Genomic DNA, 21,103 nt, shown 5'->3' on the forward strand with positions numbered 1-21,103 from the left:
ACGCATAAATGGAACAATATTTACAAAAGCAGATCTAAATAGCGCCTATAACCAAATACCTCTTGATGAAGAATCTATGAGATACACACACTTCACAATAGGCAATGAACAATATTGCTTCAAACGTTTATTTTACGGAATATCTATTGGACCAGCAGCTTTTGCTTCAATACTAACACATTTTCTCTATCCTTTAATACGAAAAGGAACAGTAATTACATACGTAGACGATATTTTCATTCAAACAAACTCATACGAACTCATGTACGAAACACTTATTGAATACCACAAAGTATTGTTAAAAGAAAACTTAAAAGCAGCACCCGATAAAACATACTTCATGTTAAAGAAAGTTAAATTTCTTGGGCACATAATTGAAAATAAAACAATAAAACCCCTCAGTTCACGAATAGACGGTTTTCAAAAACTTGAACCTCCAAAAAGTATGAAAGCCTTACAGAGATATTTAGGAACAATAAACTTCCTTGCCAAATATGTTTATGGCATGCAGCCAATACTTCAACCATTTTATACTCTTTTACACAAAGAAACAGATTTCAAATGGACAAAAGAACATCAACAGATTTTTGAACAAATGAAAAAGACAATAACACATAACTTAGAATTAACAATGCCAGATACTACACAGCCATTCTACATTATAACAGACGCATCGAATACAGGAATTGGAGCAGCATTACTCCAACAACACCCTACTGAAAAGAAAATTAAACTAATATCAGCAAATTCTCGATTGTTCACACCTATCGAAATGCGACTCTCTACACTAATAAGAGAATGCTCTGCAATAATTTTTGCATTAACAGAATATGAATTCCTACTAACAGGGTCGAAGCATCCTATTGTACTATTTACAGATCATAAACCGATCATCTACCTATTTACACAGAAAAATAAACCAAATCACAGAGTTTACAGATTCCAGTTAATACTGATGAAATTCCCAAACTTACACATAATCTGGACAGAAGGAAAAAACCTAGCACTCCCAGACCTGTTAAGCAGAACAATAGACGAAGAACATTTTACAAAAACAAGAGATATAACAGTAGAATTACCAGAAAACATTAAATTCTTCTTTGCAAAAACACCGTTTACAAATAACCTCGAATGCAAATACAGCGTTTGCAATAATCCGAATGATGAGACTACAGACCGAACACATTACCCAGTATTAGCAAACATACATAACAACTACTTTGAGATTAACATAGATAAAAATACATATAATCCGATCTCATACGAGAAATACAATACAGAAACAAAAACAAACCTAATACCAAAATACAAACCAAAAATAAGAGATTGGCAATCACCAACAATAGAAAAAGACGATCTTATTATTAACAAGAATCAAAAAGGACCGTACACAATTCATCACGACGATGATTACCTCAGACTGATTAATGTTATAAAACAAAATTCAGAATACGAAAATGCAAAAATATCAGATATTTTCTATGACGAAAAAACGAAGGTAACAGAACAACTTATTAAAGAAACACAAATATTAGATCCTGTACTACACAGAGTGAAAATGTGGAAAAAACACAATAACAAACCACACTCAGTAACATTGGAGATCCGTGGCAACAAAGGATTATTTGCTTACTTTCGGAAATATAAATCAGTAATAATTGACGAAACAACAGAATTAATAAAAATCATAATAAATGTTCACAAAAAGTCATTACAACGAATTTGCTTACCATTAACATTATTGCTATGCGTATTTTACGAAAATCATTGCATAGATCTCGTAGGTCACACAGGACTCGAAAAAAGAAAACGAAATATAATGGAAAAATTTTACTTCCCGAACCTCACAACATGGATAAAAATTCTTATTGCAGACTGTATCCCATGCCAAACAAACAAGGTATTCGCCAACACAAAAATAAAAAGTAAACAAGAACAATTAGCACCAACAAAAAAGTATTTTAATGAAATGATAATGATAGACACAAAAGGACCAATCTATCCTACATCAGAAGGAAACAACTATATATTCGTTATAGTTGACGCATTTTCTCACTATGTAACAATAATGTGTGCACCGAAAAATACAGCACACTATGCATTTACCGCATTATTCGAACATTGGTTCATGAAATTCGGACTACCCGATGAAATACGATCTGATAATGGATCAGAATACATCAATACAGAACTTACACACTTATGTAATTATTTCGAAATCAAATTTAAACCAAGTACAACATATGCACCTTGGACTAACGGTTTAGTAGAAGGAACAAATAGAATAATTGGACAATTTATAAGAACACTGCTGAACGAAAAATATAACAATTGGTCACGAAAAGCAAAATTTTTCCCTTATGCTTACAACACACAATATCAAACACGACTTGGAATGTCACCATACGAAGTTGTTTTTAATTAAAAACCAAGACAACCAACAAAGATTAAACTCGGAACAACAACAGATGAAATGGGCAACTGTAACCCATCAGATACAAGTGCATGTAACAAACAACCTACACATACACACTTAGAAAAACAATTTAATCACCCGAAAATTGCGAAATTACAGAAAGGAACATTCGCAAAATGGTTTTTAGACAAAAAAAAACACTATAATGATACATATCAAAGGATAACAAAGATTCTACAGAACAGAAAGAAACTAACAGACGAAATGAACATTCGATTTCGCACAGCGAAACCACTTGAAAAGAATACATTCGTATTACTTACAAATCAACAACAAATTGAAGGAGTATCGAAAAAACTACTACCACTGAAAACAGGACCATACATCATTATCGACAAACCAACAGATACAACCTACATCTTAAAAGATAATAATAAAGAACAAATAACAATACATAGAAATCACATTGTACCATACTACCCGAAAGAAAAACATATCAAATTAGAATTACAAAATTACTTATTAACAAACGAAATACCAACATTAAAGCAACCAAATTCAAATACAGATGAAAATAAAATAAATAAAAATAATAACCATACAGAATCAAAACATACACACAAATACAACCTTCGCAAAAGAAAGGTCACAATGATAAAATAATAAACAATTAGAAACAACAATAATAATAATAAATAAATAATATGAAGATATATAATAATAAATACATATTATAAATCGTGATATAAATATTAAGTATACAGTTCAACATGTAAGAATAAATAAATTAACACATATTAATATGTATATCATCCAATTACACGCTTATAATAATATGCATATAACTAACTATAACAACTTATAAGTTATTCTATTCAATGAACAGACATTGCAAAAGTTGTAACGAATATTAGAAAATATCAAAATGAAACCTGTATTTCTACTACACCTAGCCATATTAATTCACTAATGAAAATTGTTTGAATTACATAACAAACAAATTCTATTTCTCCATGAAACAAACATTTCAACTAAAGATCTAGAATTCCAGTATTCTAATAAATTAAATATCCAGTATTTCTACGTAACACACATCCTAACCCTAACCCGTGTGTATTTTTCCGTATATGTTCCCCCGAATAAACAAAACGAAATGTATTTATGTTAACAAACGAACATTTCTATTAACAAACAAACATTTTTAACTAACAAAAGAACATTTCTATTAAAATTAGAACAAAAAATAATAAAACATCAAATACATATATAAAAACATCGAAAGGAATTAAAAACAAAACATCAATATAAAATAAATAACACATGACGACTAAAAACCTTCACTCTTCTTCACAACCTTCACTCTTCTTCACATACAAACTTCCACTACAAACTTCTCCTTCATCAACAATTTTCTTCACTTCTTCCTTCAAATCTTCATCACAACCCTTCTCAAAATTGTCACAAATCTTCTTCCATCTCTTCAACAGCCATTTCATCACAACCATTTTCTCATCCATCGTGAATAGTAACACTCATCCATCGTGAATAGTAACACAACCATTTTCTCATCAATAGTGAATACACCATCAATAGTGAATACACCAACAATAGTAACACAAAATAAATAAAACAAATAATCCGAATAACAAATCGTATAAAACAAACTGATATTGATACTAGCCCCTGAACTTCTCACATTAAGTTTAACAAAAAGATTAATTCTCATATAAACAATTCATGCAAATAACAACAAAAACAAAAAACAAAAAGGTATTGATGTTCACAGGTTTAGAACTGGAATAGACGTTATTGTAGTTAAATTGAAGTAAAACAATAAACAATCAATCAAAATATCCAAAGTTCAAATCACAAATAAGTTCAAATAACAAAGTATAAAAATCCACAAAGTATAAATAACAAAGTATAAAAAGTTCAAATAACAAAGTATAAAAATCCACGATTGATAAACTCGCGGAATGGAATAGATATCTTGTAGAATTTGATAAATCAGAATAGTAAATACAAAATATAAAAATGGAAAATATATAAAACGCACATAACAGGATAACACAAAACACTAATATTAAAACAGGTAAAATACGAAATACAAAGAAACGTAAATACTAAAATAAGGAGTTAAAACAAAATACAAAGGATAGCATCTTCCGCACTCATTACTGATAATAACAAACAAAATATAAGAAAAGGAGTAACTTCCTCTTTCCTCATCAAAGTAAAAATTAACGTGAAGTAATGACAACACAATCTGGAAGCATAACCATTATGTTGAATTCATCTCCGTGTAACAATAAATCCGTAGTAACAAATACGCATGTAAACGTTCCAGACAGTAACAATCCACGATGAAATAACGCCTCATCTAAAACACAGATTCAGACATTAAACAACAACATTTAGTTCAGATTTGAACTAGATTAAAACAATTTAGTTCAACTTTGAATATCATTCGGTCAGACGACCTTCGGCTAAATAGACATGACATTAACAAAACTGTACGTCATCAACTAACCTACGTCATTAACAAAAACGGACGTTAAAAATACGGATGTTAGTAAAACTAACGTAATTAGTAGCATTTGTAAAATGCCAACCTCATTAGGATCATCACTACAGAAATACATCGATTACTACAGATATGTAGAGAGATCATTAACAGAAGAAAATAGGCACAAAGTGATATGTTCATTACGGACATAAGAGACTTGAAACATAGTGACGGGACAAACGACTCCCATGCAGACACAATCAGTAACAAATTAGAAAATGTCAACCCAATTAACATTTACAACCATTACAAAATGGTAATTACGAAATAGATCTGACACAGATCAAAGAAAATACTGAAGTAGACACTTCAGTACTAATCACTACCAAAACCTAACGTCATACCATCCCAAACTTGTACCATCCAATTAGACTATCTTACGAAATTGACATCTCACTAACATAAAAGCAAATTAGAAGACCAAGAAGATGGCACCAACTATAATGGCACCATCACTAATCATCAACTTGAAAGCTAATTGCTAGAAAAGAAGTAACAATTTAACAAATAACAAAATGGCAAATAAATGGCACCAACTTGATGGCACCAACAAATCTTTAAAGAGACCCTTAAACTTACCAATATCGCAACCAAAGATTCTAATTACCAACTAACATAATCATAAACATCAACTAATTATAAGAAGAAAGAATGGTAACAACAAAGCTAAAAGAATCTAAGAACATACTCAAAAATCGAAAAAGACCTATCCAAAAGCTAACAAGACCCAGTAATTGGCAACTCAAGAACCAAAAACGAAAAACGGAAGATATGCAAATGTCACAAACATTGTAGAGAACAAGAAACAAGAAAGTTAGAATCACAATTCCAATTTTGTCTTGTACAAACAACTTCTCTCCGAAAATTGAAAAATTCTCTAAAAATCAGCTAAGCTGATAACTCTAAAAAATTCTCATACAATTCAACCCAGTTGACGAATAACTCTAAATTCTATCACAGTTTCAGTAAAAATCTTTGAAAATATTCTCACAGATTCCTTTTTATAAATTCTTCAAAAATTTTCTCAATCATTTATAAACCTTTCCTCAATCATCTCTCTGTAAACCAAAATTTCAATAAATATTCCCAGTGAAAGAATATCAACATCTTTCACATTTTTATCAACCATTCACAACACAGTTCTACAATCACAGGTAAACTGAACTACCTTAATTTTATATCAGAAAGATTGATACATCATTACAACTATCATTGTAATGAAACTCGACCTATGTTGTCAGTATCAGAATTTCTAAACTCTCTTAACAAAAACCAACTTGTAATAAAAATTGCAATACAAACAGACGAGTTTATAGATATTGAATACCCAACTGGTAGTCATTTACATTTTGACGACGATTACGTTGTACTAACAAACTGCAAAGTTTCACCAAAAACCTTCCTCTTCATCTTTGAAGGAGTAACAAAAACAAAACAAGAGATAAAACTCTTTTGGGGAGAACACCATTTTGATATACTTAAGTATACGTTACCTTGTTCTGAAACAGTAACAGAATTCGAAACATTAAAACAGCAGATAACCCAAACAAAGTGTGTTGATTTAAATCAACTAAAAACAGTTTTTATCGCAGTTTGCAAAAAAGAAGCTATACACCTCGTTGATGACAGAACAAAGAAATAACATGATACCTCTCATTGTTATAATATTATACAAATAAAAGTAACAGAAATTTGATAGTGCGGCACCGTTTAGTGTCAGTTACAATAGTAAATAACTGTCACTATTCAGTGTAGCATTGTATCTGATTTACACAGTGAACAAACAGTGAACAAACTAATATAAGTTTCAACCATTGATTTCACAGAGGCACTAGTTGCAATATATATATTATTATCTAAAGTACTATTTTTCTTAACAATCTTCTTAATACCGTGTATAATAGTTGTTTCAACATACCTAGCAGTGGCAACCATTACTGAAGTTATACGTAACCGTAGAGTTATATATGCTAGCCCACCAGTTCAATAAATTATACACATAAAAAACATCACATACAAAAACATCACACCACCTAACTCACACCACCTTATGCAGGAATTACACTCAGACATATTTCACATTTGTAAATCAAATATTGATATTATTGAACTCGAAATATTTAAATTCATCAAAATAGCACTAATAATATACTTTTTCATACGAATGTGTTTAAGTTTAGCAGAATATTTTTTTAACCCATAAAAATTGATCCACTTCCAGATATAGAAGAATCTATCTATTACACATTACATTCACAAAGATTCTACCTACAAATAGGATTTCCCGAAAACTCACCGTTATACGGTACTGTCATTATTTACCAACTACAGTTACATATTGCAAATAGAGAAATTTGGATATCAAACCTAGGAGCACAAACACATACACCAGAACAAGAATTTATACCAGTACTAATATTAGCACCACCATATATACACATACCACAACACGGACCTGAGACCGGAGCATAAAAGCATAAAACAGCAAAAATTGCGTCGTCTAATAATAATAACAGTAACAATAACTCCGAAAGACCACACCATAACGAAGTTACAGACCTAACAAATATACCCACCTCACCAGAAAATGAAGATACTGTAAGTATAGATACTGAAAATCCCTACACAGTACGACGAGAACGGCCGGATAGACGAGAACTTCTTAGAGCAAGACGTAGATCATCTCTATCCTTCCCCACACAAGAATCTACACTAGTTTCTTACGGTTCAACAGACATAGAATCTAATATCATTAGACCAATAGAAACAATAAATTCAGAACCACCAAGTAGAACGGGCACACCCACACTACACAACTTTAGTATAAGCTCACCAAGCGAACACTCAAGTGTAAACACAGATCATACACCAACACCTTCTGAATTACGAGCAAACCCTTTCCTACCCCCAACGTTCCAACAAAGACAAGATTTTAACTTTGTACAAGAACATTTCCGTGTACAACCATTGCAATCACCCAACAGTTCACATTGGTCAGCAACATCCCCCCAATCAGCTAGTACAAGCACAACACCATTACGAACAAACCAGACATCATCCAACACATCTATAAGTATACCCAGAGTTGACATCCCGAACTCCCTACAACCACCTAGAAACACAGCGCTATCTCCAGCATCATTCATACCCGAAATTAGATTACCATCCAGCCATCCCGGAAGAACTAGATCAACCCCCATACTCAATCCTAACCCCCCAACCAAGAGCAGAACCAATGAACATACCTATTTATTCCCATTAGACCATAAAACTTGGAACCCACCTCCTCCTTTATACGGACCTACAAATCTTGGAGATACACTTACAAATTGGGCAAGAAATAGACTTATTAACACACTCAATCTCACAGCACGACAACGCAATACAGCACTAGAAGTTCTAGCAACACCATCTCTCGAATTGAAATTTAACACTACAATCAAATATAACACTATATTTAACCACCCATTTCATGCAACAACACCATCAATTGTAACAACCACAATACCAGCACCCTTCATTTGTATAGACTTCGTATATAAATTTGACAGATATACAAAACAAACACTTGGATTCGCCACATTCTATAATCCACATACAGGTTTGACATACACATGTCGCTTCAACTAAAAGCAATTATATGTATATTATTATTATTAATATTCTATATATGTATGAAAATAGAAACAAAACTTCAACTTGAACAAAGACTTAAAGACAACGCAAAACACAGAATAAAAGACCTAATTAACGAGCGAATGAATATACACATTGAACAACTTAAACAGAAAAATAGAACACGAAATGGAACAAACACCTTCACAAACAAGTTTAAACATATTAATAAATATAAACATTATATTAATATCGACAATATAACAAATATAAACGATACAGATTATGAAGCAATGTGCGAAACAGCTATAGACCAATGGACAAGAAACTGGAATTTCTACACAGAAAGACTAACAGATAACATTCTAAATAAATTTAACTTGAATACCAAACGACAGAAACGACAAACAAATATAGACTTTATTGAATTAACAGGACAGAACATTAATGGTTCCGCAACAGGACCACAGGATATATTCATAGAGCATTACGACTGTTATGCAGAAGAAATCACAAACGTAAAATACTACGAACTAAATAAAATCAGCACATGTAAATTCAAACCACTAGATCTTGACATGACAAAGACAGAAGTACAACTTTTATCAAAAGCACAAGCAGTAGAAATCAAAGCATACGCAGTTGCAGGAACAATCAAAGAACGTGTAGAATGGTGTTCACAACACACCAACTACATAAGAGCAAATAGACCTAGCTATTACGTTTCCGACGCACAACGAACAAAAATATTAGATGCAGACGAAGTTCGTAACGAACTCGCTAGAATAAACTTACTAAAGAACACACAATATAAACCTACAAGATACAATATATCATTCAACTTTATTGCAAATCCACCATTACAGAAAAAGATTGAAGATCTGCAAGGCAGAATACAATTCGATATGAACATTCCACTAGTACCACCATACGGACGAATTGTATACGATTACACAAACCCACTTTGGATACCTAGCGCAATTAAAAACGCACAGTCCAACTGTATGAAAGGACCACGTAAACAGAACAGAATAGACATCTTAGATTGGACACTCGAAATACGAGAAGTCTCACTAATATTAAATTTAGATACCGGAGAAATATCATACATGGGAACAAAATTACCATGCGATCTCCGCAAGGGAGAATGTTTACCCACACCACTAACAAAAGCAACAATTGTGTGGGAACCACAGACACACTGTCAACTATTCGAACTAATACGATTTGACGCATATATGGTAAAATATCAAGATAGATATTGGATAGAAACAAATGCAGAATGGACCACAGTCCAACAACCAGACATCACAAAGAAAATAAAATTAAATCAAACAGACACAATAGCAACACGATTCGAAGTATACCCACTAGTCGAACGTGAATGCGGTTCACCACCACCACTACACAAAACAGAATACGACGATATATACATAATATATGAATATGGATTTGACATGCACACAGGACAAAAAGTAACAAAGAAAAAAGACAAATTTGACGATGAAAAATTTATTAAAATAAAACCAGAACAAATAATATCGGAACGAACACGATACGAAGACAAAGAAAACCAACAATACTATTATGGTTTTGTAAACGAAGAAACTCACCTTAATATGAAAATGGACCTATATATGAGTAACATTTATTCTAGAGTTAGCTTACAAGCAATAGAATTCTATTCACAAATTTGCGAACAAACTCGAAACCTCAGACAATTAACATTGACTCAAGTACAAAAGAACACTCCACTCTTAGGATACATTCTTACTGGAGACAGATCCATTTTTGTGAAACAAGAAGGCGTAAACGTCATGAAAATGTATAAATGTGCGAAGAAATCATCACCTCTTTATGTACCACAAACACGCGAATGCTACGATAAAATTCCTATTCTATACAAGAACAGAGTACAATATGTACACCAACTAACAAGACAGACATACTTACTGTTCACACAGTAACTTTGATCAACTCATCTCAATAGACACTGAAGGAACAGCACGATATAGAGTAACACCCTACCCAGTAAAAGTAGAAACGATATTGAACACTATATCACCGGAGGAAATAGTTTTAGATAACATGTTTAGTAAAGCAAGTTTAATAGAAAGTGGCATTTATAGTAAAGAACAACTAATACAAGAACGTAAAAGAGATCTACTCCACGAATATATGAGAGATCGTGAAAAACCACTACAAGAAGCTACATCAGCAAATGCACAAAAATTATTAGAACTCGAACAACTTGGACTTTTACAAACATATAAAAATTATGAACAATCCTTAAAATGGTTAAAAGATCTTAACATAAATGGATATAACTTCCAAATAGATCAACCAAGCGTAAACTGGAAAGAAATTTTTGACGGAGAATGGCTCAAAGACCAAATATTATCAATATTTGGTTGGCCATGGTATATTCTCGAAAAGATGGCAATTATATACGCAATGATCAGTATGATATTATTTATAACTAATCTAGCAATTAAATTTTACAACGCATTTGCAATCCATAAAGCGATTGGTAAACAAGCAAGTATTACTAAAATACTACTAACAGGAATATTTGGTATATTCTCACAAACTTTAACACAGCTAGTTGCACAGATACAAGAAGATGACACTAGTCATGATAGCCATGATAGTGATAACAACTACTCACACTGTACTAAACACAATAAACACAATAAAAATAGGAAACACACTTTCCGCCGTCATTCATCCGACGTTACTCATTTAACACGTAATGAAAACAACCCACCAGAACAAACATATATTGACACAAACAACAAACATTATAACACAACCATTCGTAGAACAGATCAAGGCCTAGAATTGAGAACACTAGAATCACCACCTAAGAAACAAAAACCACCACTACCAGAACGGAAATACAAACAACCCGAACCATTAAAAATTGAGCCCCTTGAAACAATAACTGAAAACAAAATGACTACCTTACCTCCACAACTAATTACCCCTCCACCAGCGTATCAATGTTTAGGAAATAACATACCAGTGAGTACAACACACAATTCACCCCCCCACGTGTCACCAACCACAAGTGCACCCAATATACAACAAACTTCAACATTTCACGGAACATCATATGAACCACAATTAGGAATCAATAAGACAACACCGTATGAAATACCACAACCATCACAAATAAAAACTCAAAATAATCTCATCCCATCAGTGAAGCTTATAGAAATACAAAATCCACCACCAATTGATTTCACCCAATTGAAACTAGCAGCAAATAAAATGAATAACCGCAGCCATAGTTTAGACATATTGAACGATGACGATCAACCACACACGAATGAGGTCACATATTTCGACACTCATTCAGCAAATACATATGAAGTATAACCGTGAATCTTGCTAAGAACAACTAACACACTATTAGCTATTTTATTACTATCCAATTTTGTACGAAACTTAACACTTACCAAGTATGTCCAACGCCAAATAAGACAGTAACACTGAATTGTTGACAATAGTAACGATATTAGATAACAAACAAATTCGTAACAATAAAACACCTATAACATTGTAAATCAGTAACAATTTGTACTATTGTATAGTAACACTCTTCAGTACTAACAAATGTAAATGAGTAACATATTAATTGCAATTTTAGCTAACCATTAATAATGGCACATAAGATGGACTTTGAGTACGAATCTGCATACAGAGCGGATTCGCCCCTCAGCTACGACGTTGAGGAGGGCGAACTCAGCTCTGGATCTGGACGTTCCTCACCAGGAACAGTTCGCGATAACGCCTCTACATGTAGTACACAAACTGACGATCGTATAACAACCATGCGAGTTGAGATCGATGGAGACACCAACGATCAACAAACACAGACCTCACTGCAACCAACGCCAAAAGAAATTGCACAAATGATCAAGGAAAAGGTAACTCATAAGCGATTAACAAGTAAAAATAACAATCAGGAAGCGTTTTCGAATAGAACACCGAACAATCCGAATGAACAAGGAACTAGTACACACGTACATAGTTATCAACATACTAGACCTAGTAACAATGGTAATAAAAACATACAAACGGTATACCAACCGAATACAGATTTTCAATCGCCACCACTTCCTAACTATCCTCCACCAGTGCGACCACCCCCTCCTATAGATCGTGTATATGAACGAACAATTTATAACAATCAACAGTTTACATCTAATAAATCTTTTATACGACCACATAATTTGAGATTTCCTTATGCGATAACACCACGAAGTAACAATCATAAATCATTCTTTTATCAATCAACGAACGAACAATCCCCAACAGCCACAGTGATGGAAACCATTTGGTTCCAGGATAACGATCCTAGATTATTAACAAACCCTCACAGCAGTAACTATAACCCCCTACTTAGTTACAGAAATTGGTCCAATATGCCATTTGACTCCCGCGATTATTGTTTTATAATGGCTCCATTACATAACTTAAAGGACCGCATATCGGAATATTTTCCCCCACTACCCTCCGAAAATACAAATACTGTCAAACGCAGTACCAAAAACATGGGACGAGATAAACTACATCAAACATGCTACCCAGTACTTAAACAATTCTATAGTCTTACAGAACGATTTCTGTACGACTATGATTATGAGTTCAAACTGCCAACCGTATGCACATTTGACCTTCTCGTTGCAAAGGCATCCCAAGACCTTTCCGCTTACAGCGTTTTTGACCATCAAATTTTCCAGCTTAGTTTTAACTTTTTACATCCAACGGCTAAAGATGTACAGAACAATAACTACAGAGTTCACGAGACTAAACTTGTTCATAACCTCATTTATTACACATTTTTACGAGACAAAAATAAAAACACAACAAAAAGTTATATTCATATTAACGACCAACTTACGTCACCATACTTTCTGAATTACGGATATAAGTTAAAATGGGAATACACTGTAGGAACACTCCGAAACTTCGATCCCGTAAAGAACTATTATATATTTCAACCGAACGAATCTCCCGAACGGCCACTAATGGTACCTATTGAAGCACTCGAACCGTGTGAAGAGTATCACACGTACCATCTTGAAGGCAGCGTAACAAATAGAGCTGTCATAAATCGTATCCAATTCAATAACGAACGTAAAACTACAGACTTAGAAAAACAAATACGAAAATCGGTTAAAGCTTCTATAACGGAAGTCTCGCTGGACGAACTAACAAATCTAATCGCATTCTATTTGGCAAACGACGATCACTTCGTCAAAGAATATGAACAATATAATTCTCGAACGAATCATCCGAAACAAACTGAAAAGTTATAACACAGAGCTATAACAATTATATATGTAACAACTTTCCTCTATGTCGTAACACATAAATGTAATGAATGTATTTAGTAACAATACATCCAACCATGGATGACTCAGTGCATATTTGTTTATTCTTTAACCTTTTTAGATAACCTTTCACTTTTAATATCCCCCATTTATACGACTAGTTATACCCTTTGGTATAACACTGAAAGTGAAATAAAATATGATAAATTCCAAAAAATACTTTTCTACTTTACCCCGAAATTAGTCATATGTATACATGTAAATATGCAAAGCCTTCCATAGCTAGATATATGCAATTTTGTAAATAGAATGGAAAAGACAATAAAAAGGAACACAATAGTTTTATGAGTAACACTAATACATGCAAAGAATAACACAATGTGTAAGCCAGACATGTCAAATTTTCAAAACACTTTACATATATATATATTACTCATAACGAGTTAAGACATGATCATTTAATTTACAAACAAAACACACACTTTAGGGTAATATGTACATTTATACATGCAAACTTTAATTCATTGTACAAAAATGATTTTGTGACAACACATAACAAAATACATAGCACTTAGTATTACGCTTGTACCAAACAGAATGAAAGAATTTCTCAAATATTTTCAAATTCGAAAATTTCACAATCCAAACTTAACACTCGAAATATGCAATGTAACAATTCTGAACAAAACAAATATGTACCTTACACAAAATAATACATATGTATGTCAGCATATATAGACACATGTAACCCATTCGTAACAACTAACATCTTATTTGTAACAAATTACTAAGTGCTTTTTCCTCAAAAAGGAAAATTCGGTTATTGGATATAAGCGCGCGGACAGGCAACATTTTACATCATTTGAAATACCCGTTAATGGAAATCAAACAATTGTGAATTGGGTCATACCCATTACAATCTTTAAAATACTAAGCACCTTTTAGGCATTATAACAAAATATACAGATACGAAAAGCGCAGTCATATAATTTGACGTTGTAGAAGTATAACAAAACTATTGTAAACAGACAGATATCAGAATGACTCTTGATCTCGACTAGAATCAAGAAGTAATACATGTTCATCTCAATTACAAAATCCAACATGGCCAAGAAAGCCACAAAAAGTCTACTACCCTCAATTTCTCCATGGAATTCCATAACAAAAAACATTCAAACACAGGAGTTAACCAGGAAATCTACGCGATTGAAATCAAACGATTTCTAAATATAAACGGAACAAAATACATTCTTTTTCTTTTTCCCACCGGAAGGGATACTACGTAATAACAAAGAACATTTACATAGAGAAAAATAATAAACACTTTAACAGCTAACACATACAAATCAGGTAAGTCAGGTAAGTCACTGGACAACAGGAGCACCACATCCATCAACACTGGAGCGGCACAAAAGGATCTTCACCCACTGGAAGTGTGGTGGTGGAATAGATACTTTTGTGGTTGTTGATGTTCATCCTTGCTATGTGGGCAACCTGTATCCAGGGATCTATTATCTGAAAACCACGACTACAAGGCAACACCTTCAGCCAAAAAAGAAGAAAAACCTTTCAGAGAGAATGAAGAGAAATTAATTTTAATATACAGTAAAGAAGACTTTCAAAAAACAAAAACTCTAAAACCCGGAAAGATGGAGTCAGTGTTGACTTCCAACAAAAGGATTTATAAACTCATTTTATTTAATAAATAAATACTGAAATACTCAACCCTGATTGGTTGAAATTATGGAAATACCTTTCCCTTAAATGTTTATTTGTTATTCCCAGAGACAACAAGACAACTCTACCCTTTAGTCGGTACCAGTCAGACCTGATATAATAATAAAGTATATTTCTCTCTCTCTCTACTCCGCTCTTGTTTTGTATTGAGATATACGTTAGACTTTAGCATTGCGGCCGGTGCACTGTCTGCTGAAGCTCAGATAGAAGAGTAACAGACTAGAGGAATAGAACTTTAGTTAGTCAGGTAAGCCTTAAGATATACTATATTCTTGAGACTCCATAAGACAGAGTTAGAGTAACCTCCCTAGGTAACCCTACCTCAGCACACGTCTTACTTGCTATAGTTTCGTTTATTGGTAATTTTGTGCAATTTTCAAGTGCGGTGTACGGGAGAAAACTCTAATTTCTTCTAATTTTCTACATTTATCAACCAATCAAACGCTGCCAGCTCGATACCAGGCCTAATGCGTACACGATAATTACACAATCTTAAACACTCCGAGCGAGTTTGGTAATGCCACAAGAACAGTCTCAATTTTTATACAAATCCAAAAATGTCATTACCCTGAATTAGTGACGCATCTTTTGCCAGTTTTGCCGTCAGTGCTCCAGTTGAATTTGCAGACTTGTCAAAAAATTCAATATCTTGCTTCAAAATTGATTCGAAGCATTGCGTTCTAAGTCTCTCCGTCAAACACTCCCCAGACACCGACAGAAACAGCATTTCCAACATGAAACCAACCCCAATGGTTCCTCCTAGAACCAGGAACATCAAGCTCCAGAACACGGAATCATCCAACATTTGATCTGGCGGCTCCCTCAAAACTCCAATCATCTCACCAAAATAGATGGAGAAGGTCGGAAACGAACCACTGACCATTGTTGCCGCAATGCTGCCTAGCAGAATCCAAAACCATTCTGGGCTGTTCAACTTCAAAAGAGTTCCAAATCCCGGAAGCGTTTCTTCGGTTTTGAGTGCAATTTCATCGTCTTCATCATCGGCAGTTAATGATTCTTCATCTTGCGACATTTTTGCATATTTTTTGTTCTTCTTGGAAGTTTTGTCTGAGTCCTGACTAGCGTTACGTGACATCTTTCGATGCTCATCTCCGTCCAAGGATTCTAAAATATAGAATCATACAACAGCTGCAAATATTTCTGCTTAAGCTACACCATAAGCTGTTAAAGTAATGATCTCGAACATTTAGGATCTACTGTAGGAGATACTACCGCCGGTTGATAATAATTATTAACATAGCCGGCAGATTGCCGGAAAATAGCCGCGATAGACGCTCGTGGCCTTCCAGGAATTGAAACACCTAAAGAAATAAGATAGACAGATTGACCACCAGTCCTTCAATAGACCACTAGACTTTTCGGGTTAGCTTCGGACTGTCAATTTTTGACATATACGTTCTATAAGGAAAACGCCCTTAAAGAGCTATTTCAAAATTGATATTCGAAATCAAAAACTCAAGACTAATAATCACAAATTAGGGCATATAAGATTGGCACAACTTAGATGCACACTATTAACTAGTAAATCTTCATTAAAAATTAAAGTTCCATAAGTGAGTTCAGAAGTCAATTTTTTGAGTGAGGTAAGTCACGCAATTGACCTAAAAGCAGAAACAACGTCACGTACACAAATTTTAACTGCAAAGCAATAGAAGTCACTGAAGTCAATTCCAAGAAGTCAATTCCAAGAAGTCAGGTCGTAAGAATCATCGATGGAGACGACGAATTAAAAAAACATAGCAGGACAAGTCCTGAAATACAATACAAGGAATTGAATGAAAAACAGACCTAATGTACCTGACCAGCAGATCAACTGAACAATCCCAACCAAAAAGACGAAATCTCGAAAGTTGAGAAACTAAAAGAATCAAACTAAACAAAAAAAACAATTATTCCTAAAACTCTTGAAGCTTTTAACCTGAAGGCTATTCATGGCACGATGCAATATAGTCATTAACTCACGCAAAAGACTTGAAAGAGATTAATTTGACACTAAATGTAGATCTCGAAAAAAATGACAAATGCTTCAAAAAGAAATATGAAAAATGCTTCAAATGAAAAGGAAAAATTTAAAAAATTTAAAGAAATTTTTCAAAAATGTGTCTGGAAGAAATGTTCAGATTCATTTTTTCTCGGTGGAGTTCTGTCTTGTAACTCATCTGCAACATTTGAAAAGTTTCGTTGGCCAATAAAGATAGTTAAACTCGGAAAATGACAAAAAAATTCGAAAAATTTGAAAACAATCAAAAAAATTTATATTGTAAGCTTTATTTAAAAAATTACTTATATTTGCAATCTAAAAAAAACAAGAAACTATTTTGTTGCCACTAGAAACTCTGCAATAACATACTAGCAAACTCAATAGCAGCAAACCCCTGGCCACTGAGGAAAAAGACTAAAATTCCAGGAAGTGAAAAAATTACAATTTGAAAATCGCTAAAATTTATAATAAAATCTTGAAACACATTCCCCATTACCTAGAAACTATGCAGTAACCTATTATCAAAACCTAAAGGAAATGTTTTGGCTGTTCAGGTTAGAGAAACCTAAAAATTGACAACAATTTTCAAAAATTTGAAAAAATTGGCGTATGCCATGGCCAATAAAAATTTTGCAGTAAACTATTAGCAAATCCTAGACAAGTTTTCTTGCCCCCTGGAGCTGGAGAACTCAAATAATGACAATTAATGTCAGAAAATTGGAAAAAACTGCAAGTTTTTATCAAAAAAAAAATTGGTAAAATTGGTGAAGTTGAAAACCATTCCATTACCACTAGAAACTATAAAATAACCTATTATTGTGACACCAAGAGCTGAAACAATAAAAATCTTCAAAAAACTTGAAAAAACTTTAAAAATTAGAATTAATTACCGTGTTTATGTTCGGTGTAGCAATACATATAGCTCTTAAAATCGCCATAAAAAGTAATTACGTCTTGCAAAAGACCTTTACCAACTTTAAAAACCTCAATTTCAGACAGGTCCAACAACAAATCCGAAAAAAAGACAAAAAAATTGCAACAATTTGGGCTCAGAAACTTCTGAAAATGACCTGTTAACCTTGAATTACGGCCTTCCCAGTAGCTTCACCACTCTAAGTACTTGAAGAACTACTAAACGCGGCTAAGGGCCTCTAATGAAACTTGATGCCCGCTGAGCTTTACCTGTTTATCCCGTTTTGAAAGCTCAAAGTCATGAAAAAAGGTGTGAAAACATCTTACAAAAATAAAAAAACATAGCAGGACAAGTCCTGACGTACAATTCAAAGAATTTTCATTGACTAAACAGAAAACTAGACCCAGAACGGACTATGAATGGTTTGGAAAAACCATTTAGAAAAAAATCCGATCCAAAAAATCGAAAAAAACAGTAAAAATCAAAGTGAAATTGCCGCATGTGAACAAAAAACCACTACCGATAAAGCGAATTTTTGTTCAAACACCGTATTCTCACTCTACTTTAAAATTAGAGCGAAAAAATTTCACGCCGCAAAACCACTCGCTTTTTCGCTCAATTTCCTGTTTCGGTGTGACCAAAATCACTACTCCAATTTGACTTCAAAAATCATGAAAATGTGTGAACAGACCTTAAAAAAAGACAGCGCCCCAATACAATTCAAATTCTTTGAATTGTAAAAAGACAGAGCACCAATACAATCCAATTCTTGGATTGTAAAAAACCAGGATGTCCCCAATAATAGCCGCTATCGCTTCGCGGCTATTAAAAACATCGTCTTGTTCAACTAACCTTCATACTTTTCAAAATACTCAAATTTTCACTTAAGCATACTTCAGGACGTATTTAGACAGGTGATCATCGTAAAATTGATGACTTACGCTACATGCGTTACAGCCATTAACGCTGTATATTTATGACTTTTGATTACTGCAAAATTAACCCAATAGGAACACAAAATGAACCCAACAGCAATCAACCTACCCATTGCTCTGAGATTCTGCTTCCTCACCAGATTGGCATAAACCCCGTCCAAGTTCATCAACTCCTGATGAGTACCTTGCTCTCTTATCTCACCCTCTTCAAATGCAATAATTTTGGTGGAATTCTTGATGGTTGACAGTCGATGTGCAATGACGATGGTAGTTCTTCCTCTGCTTGCTTTGTTCAATGCATCCTGTACAACTTTCTCACTTCCCGTGTCCAAAGCCGAAGTGGCCTCATCCAACAACAGAATGGAAGGATCTCTGGACCGAAGAAAAAAAACTAAAGGTGACTTTCGTATCCTACCAAAGCGACATAATTTTGAAATGCATTATTCAAATTAATCCTAAAAACAACAGCACTTATAAATGACTAGAATTAAAAAAAAATTGCTTTAAACATGACAACTCATTTGTACAGGGAAATTTACATCGAAACCGCCTAGATTAGACTCTGTACATTCATCCCGATGGGATGCCAAAACAAAAATAAGAGACAAACTTTTGACAACTGTTAATCTTAATAGAGATAATGTTCTCACCTGATGAGTGCCCTGGCAATGGCTATGCGCTGTTTCTGTCCCCCTGACAATTGAGCCCCTCTCTCGCCCACATCGGTGTCGTATCCTTTCTCAAATGCCATTATGAAGTCATGCGCATTCGCCATCTTGGCCGCATGTTCTGAACAGGCAATAAAAGCCAATAAATATCTGCTGTAGAAAAGTACTAAAACAATTTTAATGGTACAATATATAATTCTACGTATATGTAAAATGTTCTCTGAATAATTGGCAATGAAGGTAGTGAAAACTTGAAAACTAATCACGCGTACCTTTGATTACGAGTCTATAAACATTAGTAGGAGAAACTATGTGATCAAGTAACTGTACTACCTATTTCTTGTTGAGTGGGAGCTTGGGCTCCTTCTTTGCCGAAAGCAATGTTCTCCCCAATGGTATAGCCAAACAACACTGGCTCCTGACTCACCACTCCTATTTGGCGTCTCAACCATCCCACATTCAGATCCCTCACATTCACATCATCCAACGTTATTTCACCTTCAAACCGAAAATCAATTAAGTGTATTTCCACACAAAAATCAAATCGTTACCTAAACAATCATGTTTTTGCAGCGCTGCAATAGATTTTCAGATTTTTCTTTACCAGAAAAGGAACGCAAAAATAATGACGTTGTTTTGTGTGTTACAAAATGCCACAATGATTCCAATTTTCACGCTAAAAATAATTTCAAAGAGCAGCGTGCCAACAAAAGCCACAGTTTCTCCCAGGATAAACATGGCACGCAGATTGCCGAGTAGAGCTGCAAGATCGACCTTGACGCGTTGCGTGAAACTTAGATAGTAAAAAATTAGTTAAAGTTATTGATTCAACTCAATTAAAACTTGATATTGATAAATTGATATTGATTGTTGAATTTCATTCGACAGAAACCTTTCAATTAGGATTCT

General features: G+C 33.7%; 1 protein-coding gene across 2 annotated transcripts in view; it reads right to left on the minus strand.

Moving 5' to 3' along the window:
* LOC142344665 (ATP-dependent translocase ABCB1-like) overlaps positions 1 to 21,103 on the minus strand; it is a 114,294-nt gene that overhangs the window by 37,626 nt on the left and 55,565 nt on the right. For both annotated transcript variants that reach the window (XM_075396501.1, XM_075396500.1), the window contains exons 9-12: positions 20,528 to 20,692; positions 20,177 to 20,315; positions 19,636 to 19,898; positions 16,244 to 16,801 (exon numbers count right to left, since the gene is read on the minus strand). In XM_075396501.1, the coding sequence (XP_075252616.1) occupies positions 16,244 to 16,801; positions 19,636 to 19,898; positions 20,177 to 20,315; positions 20,528 to 20,692 (1,125 nt within the window). The remainder of the gene's footprint in view (positions 1 to 16,243; positions 16,802 to 19,635; positions 19,899 to 20,176; positions 20,316 to 20,527; positions 20,693 to 21,103) is intronic.

This window comes from Convolutriloba macropyga, chromosome 8 (assembly GCF_964194025.1).
Source record: "Convolutriloba macropyga chromosome 8, txConMacr16.3, whole genome shotgun sequence".
Taxonomy (NCBI): Eukaryota; Metazoa; Xenacoelomorpha; order Acoela; family Convolutidae; genus Convolutriloba; species Convolutriloba macropyga.